Source organism: Bos taurus, chromosome 9 (genome assembly GCF_002263795.3).
Source record: "Bos taurus isolate L1 Dominette 01449 registration number 42190680 breed Hereford chromosome 9, ARS-UCD2.0, whole genome shotgun sequence".
NCBI lineage: Eukaryota > Metazoa > Chordata > Mammalia > Artiodactyla > Bovidae > Bos > Bos taurus.
Genome location: NC_037336.1, coordinates 70464312 through 70482081, shown reverse-complemented (window position 1 = coordinate 70482081; position 17770 = coordinate 70464312). Strand labels below are relative to the sequence as shown.

General features: G+C 38.6%; 1 protein-coding gene across 1 annotated transcript; it reads right to left on the bottom strand.

Moving 5' to 3' along the window:
* Nucleotides 1-5726: 5726 nt before the first annotated feature.
* TAAR9 (trace amine associated receptor 9) lies at nucleotides 5727-6773 on the bottom strand. Its single transcript, XM_002690235.1, has one exon. The coding sequence runs from the start codon at nucleotides 6771-6773 to the stop codon at nucleotides 5727-5729; it is 1047 nt and encodes a 348-aa protein (XP_002690281.1).
* Between the last annotated feature and the right edge of the window lie 10997 nt (nucleotides 6774-17770).

Genomic DNA, 17770 nt, shown 5'->3' with positions numbered 1-17770 from the left:
CACTCAGACTCATGTCCATTGAGTCAGTGATGCCATTCAACCATCTCATCCTCTGTTGTCCCCTTCTCCTCCTGCCTTCAATCTTTCCCAGCATCAGGGTCTTTTCCAACAAGTCAGTTCTTCACATCAGGTGGCCAAAGTTTTGGTGCTTCAGCTTCAGCACCAGTCCTTCCAATGAACATTCAGGACTGATTTATTTTAGGATTTCTTTTAGGACTCTTAGGATTGATTTCTTGCAATTCAAGTGACTCTCAAGAGTCTTCTCCAACATCACAGTTCATGTTGAGGTTTCACAGAAAACAGCAAAATTCTGTAAAGCAATTATCCTTCAATAAAAGATAAATTAATTTTTTTTTAAAAAGCATCAATTTTTTGATGCTCGGCTCTCTTTATGGTACAACTCTCACATCTGTACATGACTACTGGAAAAACTATTTAATACTTGGGCCAGGTGGGCAACAATATTTAGCCAGCAGACTCAGGCTAGTATGTGGATAGAAAAAAAAGCTGGACAGCAGGTTCCTTATAAGACTTGCTCAACATTGATTTTGCATGGAAATGGAGAAGGAACTCTTCTCAATAAGAGGACCTTTAATTTGGACTAATTGAGAGACACCAGGAAGTTTTCCCAACTGAATAAATCTTCCCTTCTTGAAATGTCACTCTTAGCCCTTTATCCTTTTTACAAAGTACTTGTTGTCTCTGGATGCCCCCTAAAATTTCTCTTGTGCCTTCAACCACTGCCACCTCACAGGGGAAGCTGTGTGAGAATGGTACGTTTCATTGTTCATGCTTTCATTCAGGCAGTAGTTACTGTTTAGCAGCTCATAGGAAGGAGACGGAGTCCCTAGGAGACGGTAGGACGTAAAGACAGGGCAAATGGGAGACTCCAAAGTAGATTTTACCTGCCTCATAAATTAACAAAGATGAGTCATAGCAGAAACCTTATCTATTCTTCTCTTTAAAATTGTCTATTCTGCTTAGCTTTGAATCGCCCTTAGAACCTGATGAAAGATCACCCTCTGCCATTAGATATAATTGAGTACATACCTTGAAACTGTTGTGTCTGTGGACAGAATAAAATATAAATATCAGTTGCTATGTAATACCTGGGAATATAGTCTACACTTTTTTATTTCTGAGAAATGCTATTGGTTTTTTGAAATTTATTATAAGACATTATGTTATTTCCCATCACTGTGTACAATAGCCAAGAAGTCTTTTTGGTTAAAATGCTTGATTGTATGACTTTAGCTAATCAATCTTACAAAGGCATGTTCTGAAACTATCTCAAATAAAACATCCTAATAAATTCTTTCCACGGATAAAATTTATAAAATTGAAACAACAATTCCAATGCGATAGTAGTTTGTGTACTGGCTCTTTGATCTCCAACACCTACAGATTTGTTTAAATCATCTTAATTTTTACACAAGACCTCAATGAGAACACCTATTATCATTTTCATTTTATAGGTAAGCAACTAAGATATACAAAAGGGTAATGACTTAACCAAGATTGAAGCTAGAAAATGGTAGGGATGGGTTTCAAACCAGAGAACCTGGCTTTAAAATCTCACTCTGGACTCTGTAGTATGTGTAGATTTTACAGATAAAAGAAGGCACATGTTTCTAAAAACTACTAGACATTCATAATCCAGATAATATATCTCTGAGATATCACCCCATGAATGTCCATTTCCACTCTGTATTATGGAAGTTTATGTGTTATAGCATTTTTCTCATTAAATATAAACTTTGGGGATTAGACAAACACTATCCATAGCCAAATCTGGATTTTTCCTGAATATTGATTACTAACAATCTTCTACTTTAGAAAACCAAATTTAAAAGGAGACAGATTTTTTTAATTTATTTTTTTATTGAAGGATAATAGCTTTACAGAATTTTGTTTTTTGTCAAACCTCAACATGAATCAGCCATAGGTGTACCCTTTTGAACCTCCCTCCCTTCTCCAGCCCCATCCCATCCCTCTAGATTGAAACAGAACCCCTGTTTAAGTTTCCTGAGCCATACAGCAATTTCCCATTGGCTATCTATTTTGCATATGGTAACGTAAATTTCCATGTTACTCTTTCCATACATCTTACCCTCTCATCCCCTCTCCCAATGTCAATAAGTTTATTCTCTATGTCTGTTTCAAAAGGAGGCAGATTTTTAATGCAAGAAAGCAGTACACAATTATTTGATGGATGAAAATAAAGTCATTATTTGCTTAAAAATAGCCTTGAAAGTGAAAACTGAAAGTGAAGTCGCTCAGTCGTGTCCAGCTCTTTGCGACCCCATGGACTGTAGCCTATCCGCCTCCTCCATCCATGGGATTCTCCAGGCAAGAATACTGGAGTGGGTTGCCATTTCCTTCTCCAGGAGATCTTCCCAACCCAAGGATTGAACCCGGGTTTCCTGCATTGTAGGCAGACGTTTTACCGTCTAAGCCACCAAGGAAGTCCCAAAAATAGCCTTAGGTGCTTACAAAGAGCAAGGAACTGTACTAGGTATTGAAATAAGGTGAAAAAATAACAAGTAAAAAGTACACTGCTATTTAGTAGTATTAGTGAACATCAGATTACTTGGTATACAAAATATAATAAATCTGTCTAAAGCCTGAAAATATCTAAAAATTATTGCTAAGGTTCTGTGATAAACTTGTTTAAAATATAGTAATCAAAATAAATTTCTTGCATGTCAAAGGACAGTTGTCTTTAAAACTCACTTTTGACTTTTTAATTACTATGACTAGTGTGTTTCTGCTTTTTTTTCAAGTGCAGATGTAATACTGAAGAGTCATTCTCCAAGACTGATACTTAAATAGGTTGGAATGTGTCAAAAATTGAAAAAAAAAATAAATGAAAAGCATTAGAGCGGAAGAAAAATAAACAACAGCTTCAAATGTTGTAAACATAGGGATGTGCGAAATTCAGGTAAGCATCAATTACATCAGTAACAAAAGAAGAAATGTTGTTACAGTGGTGACCAATGAGTGACACTGACAGTTCTGCAAGAGAACCTATATATTAATGATGGTCTTTTTTGTCTTTGCAATGTATTATTGATGGATTATTCACAGCCTTGATGCCAACTGATAAATTTGCTCTAATTTCAACCAACACTGAGGCAATGACAGCAATTGTTCTATAACTTTTTTTTTAATTTATTTATTTTAATTGGGGGCTAATTACTTTACAATATTGTAGTGGTTTTTTGTTCTATAACTTTCTATTTATGAACACTCCATTTCAATATTTTTTTAATATACAATTTTTTAGAAGTAGCACTTTACTTTTAGTATCAACCCATTAAGAAAAATACATGTTGGACAAAATTATGAATTCAATAATGCTTTTACATAAATGCATATTTTATTAATAAAATAAACATGCACTTTAATAATAGTACATATATGTGAGAGATATAGTATTTATGAAATCTACAACCTGAGCCTAAGTGGATTAATTACATCTTTGCAATAACAGCCTACTTCCATCTTCAGGGTGTCTTGTTCCAAATACATCCAAGGCTCTGCAGCAATTTTGTATGCAGCTAGCCAAGAAGTTAATCTATTACTTGTATAAATAAATTAGATGTAGAAGAAAGGAGTGGTGCTGAGGTCATCACTGAGATAGTTTGGTGGTAAATAACCAAGTGTTGTGTTTTTTTCAATCAAAAGACTTTTATGAAGAACTTCTAGGACAGTAGAAAAATAAACAATAAAGACTACATTTGAAGTGTATTCTTCATTCATAAATGTGAATAAGAGCTTAAAAACATCACTGGACAGTATTTATTTCTACAATCGGTTCATCCAATGATTACACTCTACAAAGTGCAAGTGAATACAACAGTATATTTATATATATTATTTAAGTCCCCCAGATTATTTTCCTTATTATATATGAATGTCACTGTCAGTTTACACTTGCAATTAACACACATTTCTATGAAGACAACATTATTGATTCACTATTGAAGGGACACAGCTTTGAGCTCTTCTCTGGAGAGAGTGAGAGGGACCTTAATGATGATCATTTGAAAGGTGACCAGTAGACCTGTTTGGTGATGTCATGTCTGAACCACATAGGTGTTCTGCCATGAAGACTCCATATTCCCTTCATCCTCTTTTATCTTTATTTTTTTTTCTCCTAAATACTGTCAGCTCTATTTGAAAGATATTAATGCATAAATGTGAACTAGCTTAACCTTGGAGAAGGAAATGGCGAGCCACTCCAGTGTTCTTGCCTGGAGAATCCCAGGGACAGGGGAGCCTGGTGGGCTGCCGTCTCTGGGGTCGCACAGAGTCGGACACGACTGAAGTGACTTAGCAGCAGCAGCTTAACCTTTGTATTTCACAAAGTTTTTTTTTATAAAACATATAACATACAAAGTTTATGTAACTCTAGTTATCTCTTCTTTTCATCTCATAAAACAAGTTTGTTATAGAATAGTCTGTGAAAATGAGTTATCTAAATAAAAATTTACGGCTGTGATTCAAAGATTTAAGAAGACAAATCACCCTATTCTTGGTTTTTTCAAATTTTTCTCCATCTTAAACACTTGACATACATGTTTAATTAAAATGAATTAAAATTCATGTGAATAAGAAATGTTATCAGAGAAAACTAATAATCTTACTAGAGTCTATAGTACCGACTTGGGTACTTGCTCTTTTGAAATAGTCCTTGTTTATATTTGGGTAATTCAGCTGTTATTATAATTCAGGTAATGTATATCTCCAAATACAGTCTCTAATACAAAGAATGAACTCAAAAGTGGAACAGAATGTTCATTTGAATTAGCATTTGGTGGCTCAAACAGTAAAGAATCTGCCTGCAATGTGGGAGACCTGGGTTCAGTCCCCAGGTTGGGAAGATCCCCTGGAGAAGGGCATGGCAACCCACTCCAATATTCTTGCCTGGAGAATCCCCTCAGACAGAGGAGCCTGGCGAGCCATAGGGTAGCAAAGAGTCAGACATGACTGAGTGACTAAGCACATCACATCTTATCCAGATTGTTAAAAAAGCAGTACCATCTTTTTGTCTACATGCTCATTTGACTATAATAAATTATGTTCTCCAATAGTAAAATGTTCTGTAATCACGTAATTACTGTACATGTTTTCTGTGAACCCAGTGTCCATAAAATGGAGAGAAAGTATGACCAGGATTTAGAAAACAAAAATCAGTCTTTAATTCACTAGAAAATTTCCATTGCACCTTTTGCTTTTTCCCTTTTTCTAAAGTCCTTTTTAGATTAACAAGTTTCAAGAGTTTGTAATCTTACATTAACTTTCAAATAAAATATACTTTAAAAAAGATTTTTTTGTTCCCCCAAATCTAACTTCAAGTTAGGTAGGATTTTTTTCAGCATCTATATATTTTGGACAACTTAACATTGGTAACAAGTATAAAAGAATCTACAAAGTTCAAATTATTTGAAGAAACAATGAGAAATTTCAGAGGAAAAAGTAGAGAATCAGAAAAGCATAAAAGAATATGAAATGAGAGACAACATTACTCATTTAACACTAAATTCTAAAATAAATGCCAATATTCTACACATGAACACAACAAAATTTTGGAACAACAAACTTTTAAACATTAATATCCTTCTGGTTGGCAAATGATTACACTTGCCTCTCTAGATCCAAGTACTTAATTTTGCCCTTGACCTTACTCCCATGTTAGTTTTTAAGTTCCTGAAGCAATCTTGTTAATCTATGTCTGCTTCCTCAGAAAATATATTAATTGTGGATGAATCAACTCTTAAGACTTGGCCACTTATGATAAGCTTTATTGCCTTCCGAAACCATGGATAAAAAAAAGCATAAATCAAGGGATTCATAGCCGAATTATAATAAACACACCACACTAAAATCTCATAAACATAAGGAGGAGTTATAAAATTCATATAAGCATCGATCACAGCATCAATAACATATGGAAGCCAAGAGACCAGAAAAGCTGCCACGGCAATACCCAGTGTTTTAGCCGCTTTTCTCTCTCTCTTTGCTACTCTTTCCTTGTAACTCTCTGAGGAGCACTGAGCTTGGCTGGCTGTACTTTCTATCTTCCTGGCCTGATATTTAGCCACCAAAAATATCTTACCATATATAAACACCATAACAACAGTGGGTATAAAGAATAGGAGAAAACAGAGTAGAACCCAATTTTGATTCAATGGAGCCTGGCAGCCTCCTACACAAGTGAGAGCAACTACGAGGTCCTCAATCCCTTCCTCATTGGCCCCCGTGTAAAAGATAGAAAAACTGTATGTGACAGAAAAGAACCAAGAGAGAACAATGCATATTCCTGAAACAGAAACCGTAAACTTGGTAGGATAGGCCAGAGGGTCAGTAACAGCAATATATCTATCGATCGAGATACAGCATAAATGAAATAAAGAAGCAAAACAGAAGGAAGTATCGAAACAAGTATGAAATTTACAGTAGCTGTCCCCAAAGTACCAGCAGCTCTCCACTGACCTCACTGTGCTGAAGGGCATCACAGTCACTCCCACCAAGAAGTCTGCACAGGCCAGAGATGCGATCAGAAAGTTAGTGGGAGTGTGCAGCTGTTTGAAGTGAAGAATAACAATAATGACCAGTAAGTTTCCAAACACGGCCAGCACAGCCCCCAAACCGAGGACTGCATATAGAATTGCCCGAGGACCTGGTGTGTAAGAGGTCTTAACACAGGACCCATTGATGTTCTGGTAGCAGAGTTCCACAGCTTCAGCTTGGGAGAAATTGTTCACCATTGCCTTCTTCTTTGAAAGAGTTTAGGGTTCTCCAATTCCCTATTTCAGCAATTTAAAACAAGAAAGAGACGGCAATTTTAAAAGCTTCTGGAAGAAAAAATTTCTGGTTAAAATAAATGAAAGTTAGTAACTTTTTTCCCATTTGGGGGAGAATATGAACTCTAACCTCTTGGTCTTTTCAAAAACTATTCCCAAGTTTTTGATATATTTAGATTGGGAATTTGTTGCAGAGTCATTAAAATATAGTCAGCATTCTTAGTCCAATGATACATTTTATATAATGTAATTAGCTAATGGTTAGAAAGTCCCTTTTTGTGTGTTACTTTACCTTTTGAAACCTTGTCTATAACCTCCTGAGCTGAGAGCTAATTAGGCTACCAAAAGCTGGATTTTATCCACTAAGTCATCTCCCCTGAGTAGTCCACCAGTAAGGATAAACTATACTTCATTTTTTCAAGAAGGAAGAAGTAAATTACGTCTCCTTCAAATTATAGCCTCAAAAATCCCTATAGTATAGAGTGTAAAGACTAAGGAAATATTTACTCATAATAACTTGCTAAACTTATTTGGAGAGTGTATTTCCTCCACTGCTTATATTTTCAAATTTGTGGGGGTTTTTTGTTTTTTGGTTTTTTTGTATTCCTCCGTGGTTTGGACTGCTTGAGATGATTTGCAGAACTATTCTTCCCAAATTGATACTAATATATAATCAGTGTATAAGTATTTTTCTAGCTAACAACCAGTTTTCAGTTCAGTTCAGTTCAGTCGCTCAGTTGTGTCCGACTCTTTGGGACCCCATGAAGTACAGCACACCAGGCCTCCCTCTCCATCACCAACTTCCGGAGTCCACCCAAACCCATGTCCATCAAGTTGGTGATGCCATCCAACCATCTCATCCTCTGTCGTCCCCTTCTCCTCCTGCCCTCAATCCCTCCCAGCATCAGTGTCTTTTCAAATGCGTCAGCTCTTCACATCAGGTGGCCAAAGTATTGGAGTTTCAGCTTCAGCATCAGTCCTTCCAATGAACAGCCAGGACTGATCTCCTTTAGAATGGACTGGTTGGATCTCCTTGGAGTCCAAGGGACTCTTAAGAGTCTTCTCCAACACCACAGTTCAAAAGCATCAATTCTTCGGTGCTCAGCTTTCTTTATAGTCCAACTCTTAAATCCATACATGACCACTGGAAAAACCATAGCCTTGACTAGACAGACCTTTGTTGGCAAAGTACTCTGCTTTTTAATAGGCTGTCTAGGTTGCTCATAACTTTCCTTCCAAGGAATAAGCGTCTTTTAATTTCATGGCTGCATTCACCATCTGCAGAGATTTTGGAGCCCCCAAAAATAAAGTCAGCCACTGTTTCCACTATTTCCCCATCTATTTGCTATGAACTGATGGGACTGGATGCCATGATCTTAGTTTTCTGAATGTTGAGCTTTAAGCCAACTTTTTCACTCTCCTCTTTCACTTTCATCAAAAGGCTCTTTAGTTCCTCTTCACTTTCTGCCATAAGGGTGGTGTCATCTGCATATCTGAGGTTATTGATATTTCTCCCAGCAATCTTGATTTCAGCTTGTGCTTCCTCCAGCCCAGCGTTTCTCATGATGTGCTCTGCATATAAGTTAAATAAGCAAGGTGACAATATACAGCCTTGACGCACTCCTTTCCTGATTTGGAACCAGTCTGTTGTTCCATGTCCAGTTCTAACTGTTGCTACCTAACCTGCATACAGGTTTCTCAAGAGGCAGGTCGGGTGGTCTGGTATGCCCATCTCTTTCAGTCTAAAATCAGTGAGATTGATTAAACTAAGAAATAACTCACCTAGCCCTTCACCTTTCATCCTTAAAAGAACAGAGGCCTATGTAACACCTGGAATGGTCTGGGCTAGGGTGGGGAGGTGGTTAGATTAGCTACCTCTCTAATGGGAATGGATTTATTCAAAGGCATCCAAAATTCAAGGAGATACAAAGTTTGTTTCTCCCAGTGTTTGTTTTTATTTGATTGTTTCTATACTAAAGAATACAGTCTTCAGACACTTTACAGAAGTCACCAAACAATTTAGTTCAGTTCATTCTCTCAGTCATGCCCAACTCTTTCCAACCCTGTGGACTGCAGCATGCCAAGCTTCCCTGTCCATCACCAACTCCCAGAGCTTGCTCAAACTCATATCCGTTGAGTTGGTGATGCCATCCAGCCATCTCATCCTTTGTCGTCCCCTACTCCTCCTGCCTTCAATCTTTCCCAGAATCAGGGTCTTTTCCAATGAGTCAGTTCTTTGCATCAGGTGGCCAAAGTTTTGGTGCTTCAGCTTCAGCATCAGTCCTTCCAATGAAGATTCAGGACTGATTTCCCTTAGGATGGACTGGTTGGATCTCCTTGCAGTCCAAAGGACTCTCAAGAGTCTTCTCCAACACCACAGTTCAAAAGCATCAACTCTTTGGCGCTCAGCCTTCTTTATGGTCCAACTTTCACATCCATACATGACTACTGGAAAAACCATAGCCTTAACTAGATGGGTATGTCCATAATGTTTCTGCTTTTTTAATATGCTATCTAGGTTGGTCATAGTTTTTCTTACAAGTAGGAAGCGTCTTTTAATTTCATAGCTGCAGTCACCATCTGCAGTGATTTAGGAGCCCAAGAAAATACAGTCTGTCCCTGCTTCCATTGTCTCCCCATCTATATGCCATGATTGATGGGACTAGATGCCATGATCTTCGTTTTTTGAATGTTGAGTTTAAACCAGTTTTTCACTCTCCTCTTTCACTCTCATCGAGGCTCTTTAGTTCCTCTTTGCTTTCTGCCATAAGGATGGTGTCATCTGCGTATCTGAGGTTATTGATATTTCTCCCAGCAATCTTGATTCCAGCTCATGCTTCATCCAGTCCAGCATTTTGCAGGATGTACTCTGGATATAAGTTAAATAAGCAGGGTGACAATATACAGCCTTGATGTACTCCTTTCTCAATTTGGAACCAGTCCGTTGTTCCATGTCTGGTTCTAACTGTTGCTTCTTGACCTACATGCAGATTTCTCATGAGGCAGGTCAGGTGGTCTGGCATTCCCATCTCTTAAAGAATTTTCCACAGTTTATTGTGATCCACACAGACAAACGCTTCAGCATACTCAATGAAGTAGAAGTAGATGTTTTTCTTGAATTCTGTTTCTTTTTCTATTATCCAATGGATGTTGGTGATTTGATCTCTGGTTCCTCCGCCTTTTAGAAATCCAGCTTGAACATCTGGAAGTTCACGGGTCATGAACTGTTGAAGCCTAGCTTGGAGAATTTTGGGCATTACTTTGCTAGAGTGTGAGATGAGTGCAACTGTGCAGTAGTTTGAGAATTCTTTAACATTGCCTTTTTTTGGGATTGGAATGAAAACTGACCTTTTCCAGTCCTGTGGCCACTGCTGAGTTTTCCAAATTTGCTGGCCTATTGAGTGCAGCACTTGCACAGCATCATCTTTTAGGATTTGAAATAGCTCAGCTGGAATTCCATCACCTCTGCTACCCTTGTTCATAGTGATGCTTCCTAAGGCCCACTTTACCTCACACTCCAGGATGTCTGGCTCTAGGTGAGTGATCACACCGTCATGGTTATCTGGGTTATGAAGATCTTTTTTGTATAGTTCTTCCGTGTGTTCTTGCCATCTCGTTCTAATATCTTCTGCTTCTGTTAGATCCGTACCGTTTCTGTCCTTTATTGTGCCCATCTTTACATGAAATGTTCCCTTGGTATCTCTAATATTCTTGAAGAGATCTCTAGTCTTTCCCATTCTATTGTTTTCCTCTATTTCTTTGCACTGATCACTTTAGAAGGCTTTCTTATCTCTCCTTGCTATTCTTTGGAACTTTGCATTCAGATGGATGTGTCTTTCCTTTTCCCCTTTGCCTTTCGCTTCTCTTCTTTTCTCAACTATTTGTAAGGCCTCCTCAGACAGCCATTTTGCCGTTTTTGCCTTTCTTCTTAGGGATGGTTTTGATCACCGTGTCCTGTACAGTGTTATGAACCTCCAGGCACAGTTTGTCAAGCACTCCATCAGATCGAATCCTTTGAATCTATTTCTCACATCCACTGTATAATCATAAGGTATTAGATTTATATCATACCTGAATGGCATAGTGGTTTTCCCTACTTTCTTCAGTTTCAGTCTGAATTTGGCAATAAGGAGTTCATGATCTGAGCCACAGTCAGCTCCTGGTCTTGCTTTTGCTGACTGTATAGAGCTTCTCCATCTTCAGTTGTAAAGGATATAATCAATTTGATTTTGGTATTGACCATCTGGTGATGTCCATGTGTAGAGTCATCTCTTATGTTGTTGAAAGAGGGTGTTTGCTATGACCAGTGCATTCTCCTGAAAAAACTCTGTTATCCTTTGCCATGCTTCATTTTGTACTCCAAGGCCAAACTTGCCTGTTACTCCAAGTATCTCTTGACTTCCTACTTTTGCATTCTAGTCGCCTATGATGAAAAGGACATCTTTTCTTTTTTTTGGGGGGGGGAGCGGTTAGTTCTAGAAGGTCTTGTAGGTCTTCATAGAACCATTCAACTTCAGCTTCTTCTGCATTTGTGGTTGGGACATAGACTTTAATTACTACCCTGAGAACCCCATGAAGAGCACCAAACAATAGTAACTATTTTTAACTTCATTTAACCATGAAAAGTTAAAACGTTGAACCTGAATCTTAATTGAACTAGAGACTAGATTGCTTACTTACTTTATTGCCATCATACCATCAGCTTTCCAGGTGGCTCAGTGGTAAAGAATCTGCCTGCCAGTGCAGGAGACACAGGAGATGTGGGTTCGATCCCTGGGTGTGGAAGACTCCCTCGAGAAGGAAATGGCAACCCACTCCAGTATTCTTCCCTGGAAAACTCCATGGACAGAGGAGCCTGGCATGATTCAGTTCATGGGACCACAAAGAGTTGGACTGAGCGAATGAGCACCCACAGCACACGTATCTCATACCATAGATTTGGCCTCTGTTGAAAGTGCAGGCTCTTAAAAAAAGCTGGGTGAACACACTTGTGTATATGTGTATCTTTTATCTATATGTCTATACTCTGTAGTTAATAAGCTTTGCTAATCTGTGAATTATAAATGTATGTGTGTGGTATGTGTGTATATATGTCTGTGGCATTTTCGGGCCTTACTAGTCCATGAGTTTTAAATCAATTCATTTTTACTTTTATTTCTCAAGTTTATACTTATTTAAGCTCTGGCTTACTGGCATAAATCTAAGTCTCCTCCTTAGAACAGATCTCATAGTTACCCCTCGAATTCCCAAGGTAGGTGCATGCATGTACTCATAAGCCAGTTTACCCAATAAAATGACCATTTCACACTTCCATGTTTCCATCTTCTGCCACATAATCGAGAAATTGTTTATTTAACAAAAGTATAAATTATGATGCTTGAAATCTAAATCCCTTAAATAGTAAAAGTATAAGGGATTGAGGCATCTTAACTCATTATTTCTTGGCAGGTCTTTCTTACTGATCTATTTCAAGGGTAATAATGTCTCCCTTCTTTGACACTTTCATTTTTCCCTGTACTCTGCTGCCCCTTAGTGGTCACGCTAGGCAATACTGGGCTGACCAAACGATTAAGTTAAAGCCCAGAAAAGTAAGTGTGTGTTCAAAAACGTCACCACCCAAACCCCTCCCCAAAATAAGCTCCACACCAAACACTTTGAAAAGAGTCTCTGTGGTGACTCAGATGGTAAAGAATGAACCTGCAGTGCAGGAGACCCAGATTTGATCCCTGGGTTGGGAAGATCCCCTGGAGAAGGGAATGGCAACCCATCCCAGTATTCTTGCCTGGAGAATTCCAGGGACAGAGGAACCTGGCTGACTGCAGTCCATGGTGCTGCAAAGAATCAGACACAATACAGCAACTGAATGACAAACACTTTGAAAGCATGACAGCTAGAGACTACCCACTTTCTCCCTTCCAAGCTACTTCTCCATATAAACAAGTCAAAGAAAGATTTTTGAACTTGTCTTCGTGTTCAAAATCATGAGGTGTTTAAGATTTCAGGCCTTGCACCCAGAAGTTCTAGGACTGTGGTGAAGTGTGCTTTTTTAAGTCATGCACCACAAATGATTCCGGCATTCCACAGAACATTTCTTGAGAAACACTGCCCCAGGGGAAGTAGCCCTAGTAGAAAGGAAAATGCTCTCAACTCAATCGGAAAAATCAGGTCCATTCTTTCCACTCACACTTGCTAAGCACTTTCTAGAGCCAGGCATCCATGTTTGGTGCTAAGAATGCAGATAAAAGTCACAACCCCTAACCTGCTCATGGTCTGGTTTGGGAGAGGCCAAGTAAACAATTACAGAGCTCTGAGATAAGAACTCAGGAGAGAGGGAGGAGGAGCATTCCGGGGAACAAGGAGGGGGTGAAGGGAGGTCCTTGGGAGAGCCAGGCTGATGTTTTTATTGTAGAATGTTCTCCCGTCAGAGACTCTGAAGTGAGTAAGGACAGATTGTATTCAAGTTCCTAATTTCTCATACCCTGAACCCATCTTCAAACTCTCTGGGTTTCAATTTGTTATAAGCAAAAGACAGATTATACACATGTCAATTTACACATGTGGTTTTGCATACATGTTTAGCTGTTTCTGGCACTTTTCACTTTTACTTGACAGTGTGCTTACAGTTTACACTAGTAACGGTGTTTCTGATAAGTACAGTGACCCCAAGACGTTATTCACTGTCTCCAAATACCTCCCACCCAGTGTTTTATGATCCTATTTATGTATGTGATCCAGATGCCTTAGGAAGAACAGTTGGCTATTCTTTCAACTAAACCAGGGTCCTAACTGTTTTTCATTAAGTTGTGTCCTACTCTTTTGTGACCCCTTGGACTGTAGCCCCCCAGGCTCTTCTGTCCATGGGGCTTCCAGGGCAAGAATACTGGAGTGAGTTGCCATTTCCTTCTCCAGGGGATCTTCCTGATCCAGGGATTGAATCTGCACCTCTTGCATGCATCTTGTGCATTGCAGGCAGATTCTTTACGACTGAGCCACCAGGGAAGCCCAAGGTCCTAATGGCTCATTGTATTTCATTATTAATTCATAATAATCTATCAAATAGAAATCTATAATGCATTTTTGTTTAATCTGATCATTGATCATGGCACTTCAGTGAATCCCAAGAAAGGTCCAAATGGAAAATAAAATGAGATAACGTGAGATGAGGGGAGATGAGATGAACGGAGAGCAAAAGGCAAATGGTAGATAAACAAAGGAAAAGATGAAGCAAACAGAGAGAGAAGTGATTCCCCGTCCCCACTGCACATTTCAGTATCTCTTCCTCTTTCACACCCCAGCATAACAAAACCCGCCTCCTCCCGAGGTCTTTTCTGAAGCAAGGTCAACATCTATGCACACTGCTTTAATCCTGGCCGTGACTCCTACAGTAGCAAAAACTAACATGTACAGAGTACATACCCTGTGCTAGGTGCTCTCACAAATGCTTTACATTCTAAATTCATTTAATCATTAAAACAACTGTATGAGGTAATATGATTTCTACTTGACATGTGAAAATAGAAGTACACAAACTTTGAGTAACTTATGCAAATTTAGGGAAAATAGGTGGCAAAACTAGAATTTCAACAAACCTGTGTCTTTGTCTTTAACTCTTTCTGTAACTATTTGAAGACAGCTTTTTAGTCCCTTTCTCTACTTCTTTAATTCAGTGGCTTATGAAAAAATGAGGCATCGAAATTATATCAATGACTTCAACAAGGATAAAAGAACTTGGAGGGGAAATGTTTTAGAAAGTTTTGAGAATACCCATTGAAGGTCATAACTAGGAATATTCAAAGCCATGGCTCAGCTGGATTATTTCCTAAACTGTAAACTAACTGAGTAACTGTTATAAGAATTTCTTCAATGTTTTTAACATGTACACTTTTTCTTTAGCAGTCTTTAATAATCTTCCATTCTAATTAACATGAGATTTTTTTAATTGAAATATAATTGTATAATGGTATAACTGACATATACCATTTCATTAGTTTTTAAGTGTGAAACATAATGATTTGATATAAGTAGTATAAGTATGTAGTACCTCACATACCGTGAGAATGTGAATAAGCTTTATTGGTTGCTAAATAAACTAGAATAAGTTTAGTTAGCAACCATCACCACACTTATTGAATAGCTACAATTATTTTACTGTGATGGGAACTTTTAAGGTCTGTTCTCTTAGGAACTTCCAAATATACATTACACTATTTTTAATTATAGTCACCATATTGTACATTACATTTCTAGGACTTTATTTTATAGTTGGAAGTTTGTACCATTTGACAGGTAAAAAAACTGAGGCACAGAGAAGGTAAGTGAGTTGCCCAAGATTTCACATCTGTGAGTGCTAGAGCTGGGGTTTGAACCCAGGCAGCCTGATTCCAAAGAGCATACTCTTAATCACTACATGATGGTCTGCCTTTCCATTGTCTTTATTAAAGCTACACTGTTGTCTGTGTGCAAATATCCTTAGGGAATTCCATTGACAGATATTTATTTTGTTCCCAAATGCTTGACACTTAAAATCATATTGTGATATGTCATTTCAGCACACTTGTCCAGGCATTTCCTCAGTATAGATTTCTAAAGGTGTTGTTGATGGGCTGAAGAGTTAGTACATTGCATTTAAAAGTTTGCAGAAAGGCTGTGTCAATTTATAGAGCTGCCGCACTGTAAGAGAGTGTCCATTTCCCCATATATCCACCTGTTAGCACTATGTAGTATCATTCCTATATGCCCAGTCTCTCATGTGTGACAGTGTTGAGCCCTTTTTTACACAGGTAAGACTCATAGATGCCCTTCTTGTTTATGTATGACAAGATGGGACAGACTAGATCAAATTCCCATTCTTAGCCTCATAAATGATTGACTGAACTTCTAGTCTCTACAAATCAATCAGAACAAAATGCTTGTTTTGTTCAAACAACGGTTAAGATTCCATCTTTCCCCCAGGTGCCTGAACTTTGGTCTATCCTCAGCCTTCCCACAAATGGCCAGCCCCTCCCTAACAGCCTCTCCTGAGAAAGGACTGGCCTCAGGAGAAAACACTTTCTAATCTTGTCTGTCCCTTTCATTCCAAGTCCTGACAGCTCGTTCTTAGCCTGGTTTCCTCCTCTCTAGTAAAGAAATGGCCTATTACCTAACTCCCGAGACCTTAGAGATCTTGTGATCTAAAGGCTCTCCTCACTGCAACAGCTCCTTTCTCTCCACTGCAATAACTTTCAAGGAAATTCCCTTTTCACTAAGTCCAGATTTGTTTTTTAACAGGTCAAAACAACAACCACAAAACAGCTTGCTTTATTTTGCTTTCCCTTTTGTACTTTTATTGGCTTTTCAACTATGATTATTGGCTATTTTGATTTCTTCTCCTGCAGTTTAAAAACTTTTCCAGATATGCTCAGTCCCAAGTAATTTCAGCCATTTGTTTCCAGGAGATCCAACCACCAGGGACAGTCCAACACAGCTGTGTCTCTCTGCCTCCCAACCATGCGTCTAGGTTTCTGCAGAGCTTCTAGTCTCTACATGCAAAGTTACCTAAATTTTGGTTTGCTGACATAGCTTCCTGGGCAGGAATGTCTCTATCTTGGACTTAGGAATGCATCTCAACACTGCTAAGAGACTGGACCTCAATTATTCCCACCATAAAAAGAAATGGTGATCACATGACGTGATGGAGGTCTCAGCTAATGTCACAATGGCAATCATAGTGCCATACACAAATGTATCAAGTCAACATGTTGTACACCTTAAACTTACACATTATGTGCCAAACATAATTCAATTATCAAAAAAGCTTTAGTATATAAAATTTTGCCTTAGGCTCTCCTTTTTGGGAAGCTTGGACTAAGGCTCCTCTGTGAGTTTTCTATTCTGAGCTTTTGCTACTTTTTCTAGTGTGATGTCTTAGGTTGGTGTCTCTAGATGCAGAAACTGAACTGGGGTATAAGAGAAGGTGAAAAGAAAGTGTAGAAGAGAAAAGTGTAGAAGGAAAGGAGGATGAGCCAGGGGAAAAGCTAGGAATGTGGTCTCAGCTAGAGACTAGCTTCAGTCCATCCCACAGGAGCACAGGTTGCACCAGAGAATCAGTTCTACCACAACTCCAGGAGTTCAGTTCAGTCAGTCATTGACTGAGTCTATGGGATCAGGGCATGCGAGCTTCTGAACGGAACAGCTCATCTTGAGTCAAGGGTAACTCTCCAGAGAAGGCAGTTGTTATTTGTTCTAAACCAATACAGCCCCTGTGGTTTGGTTCCAGTAGCAGTTAAAGGGAATTTGACTGGAGAATCAATAGCCTCCTCCATATGAGAGTTGTCTTTCTTGTAAGTAATGAGCCTGTGAACCATTTGTGCTAGAATTTGCACATATTTTCTGTTCATTTGTCATTCTCTTTAATTGTGTTCATGATTTTAATAAAGAACTTATAAATTTTTCTGTGAAGATAATCAGCACCCCAAAATAGTGACTACTTTGGTGTAAAGAATATTTTAAGCTGGAAGCATTTGAGATCCAACAGATGCAAAGAAAGAAGAAGAAAAAGAAAGCTTTCTCAAAGCTTCTCTTATCTGTTTAAAAGTAGTAAATTCTGGGAAATTAGGCTGCTGTAAAATTCCTCTTCAGGGCACATCTACTCCGAGAATGGGGAACTCAACTATGTGCATGCATGCTGTGTGTGCTGAGTCACTTCAGTAGTGTCCCACTCTGTTCGACCTTAGGGACTATATTGTTATTGTTTAATCGTTAAGTCATGTCTGAGTCTTCTGTGACCCCATGGACTGTAGCCTGCCAGTCCTCCGCCATGGGATTTCCCAAGCAAAAATACTGGAGTTGCCATACGATTCTCCAGCAGATCTTTCCAACCCAGGGATTGAACCTGCATCTCTCATATCTCATGCATTGACAGGTGAGTTCTTTTCCCACTGAGCCAACTGGGAAGCTTTAGGGGCTGTAAACCTACTCCAAGT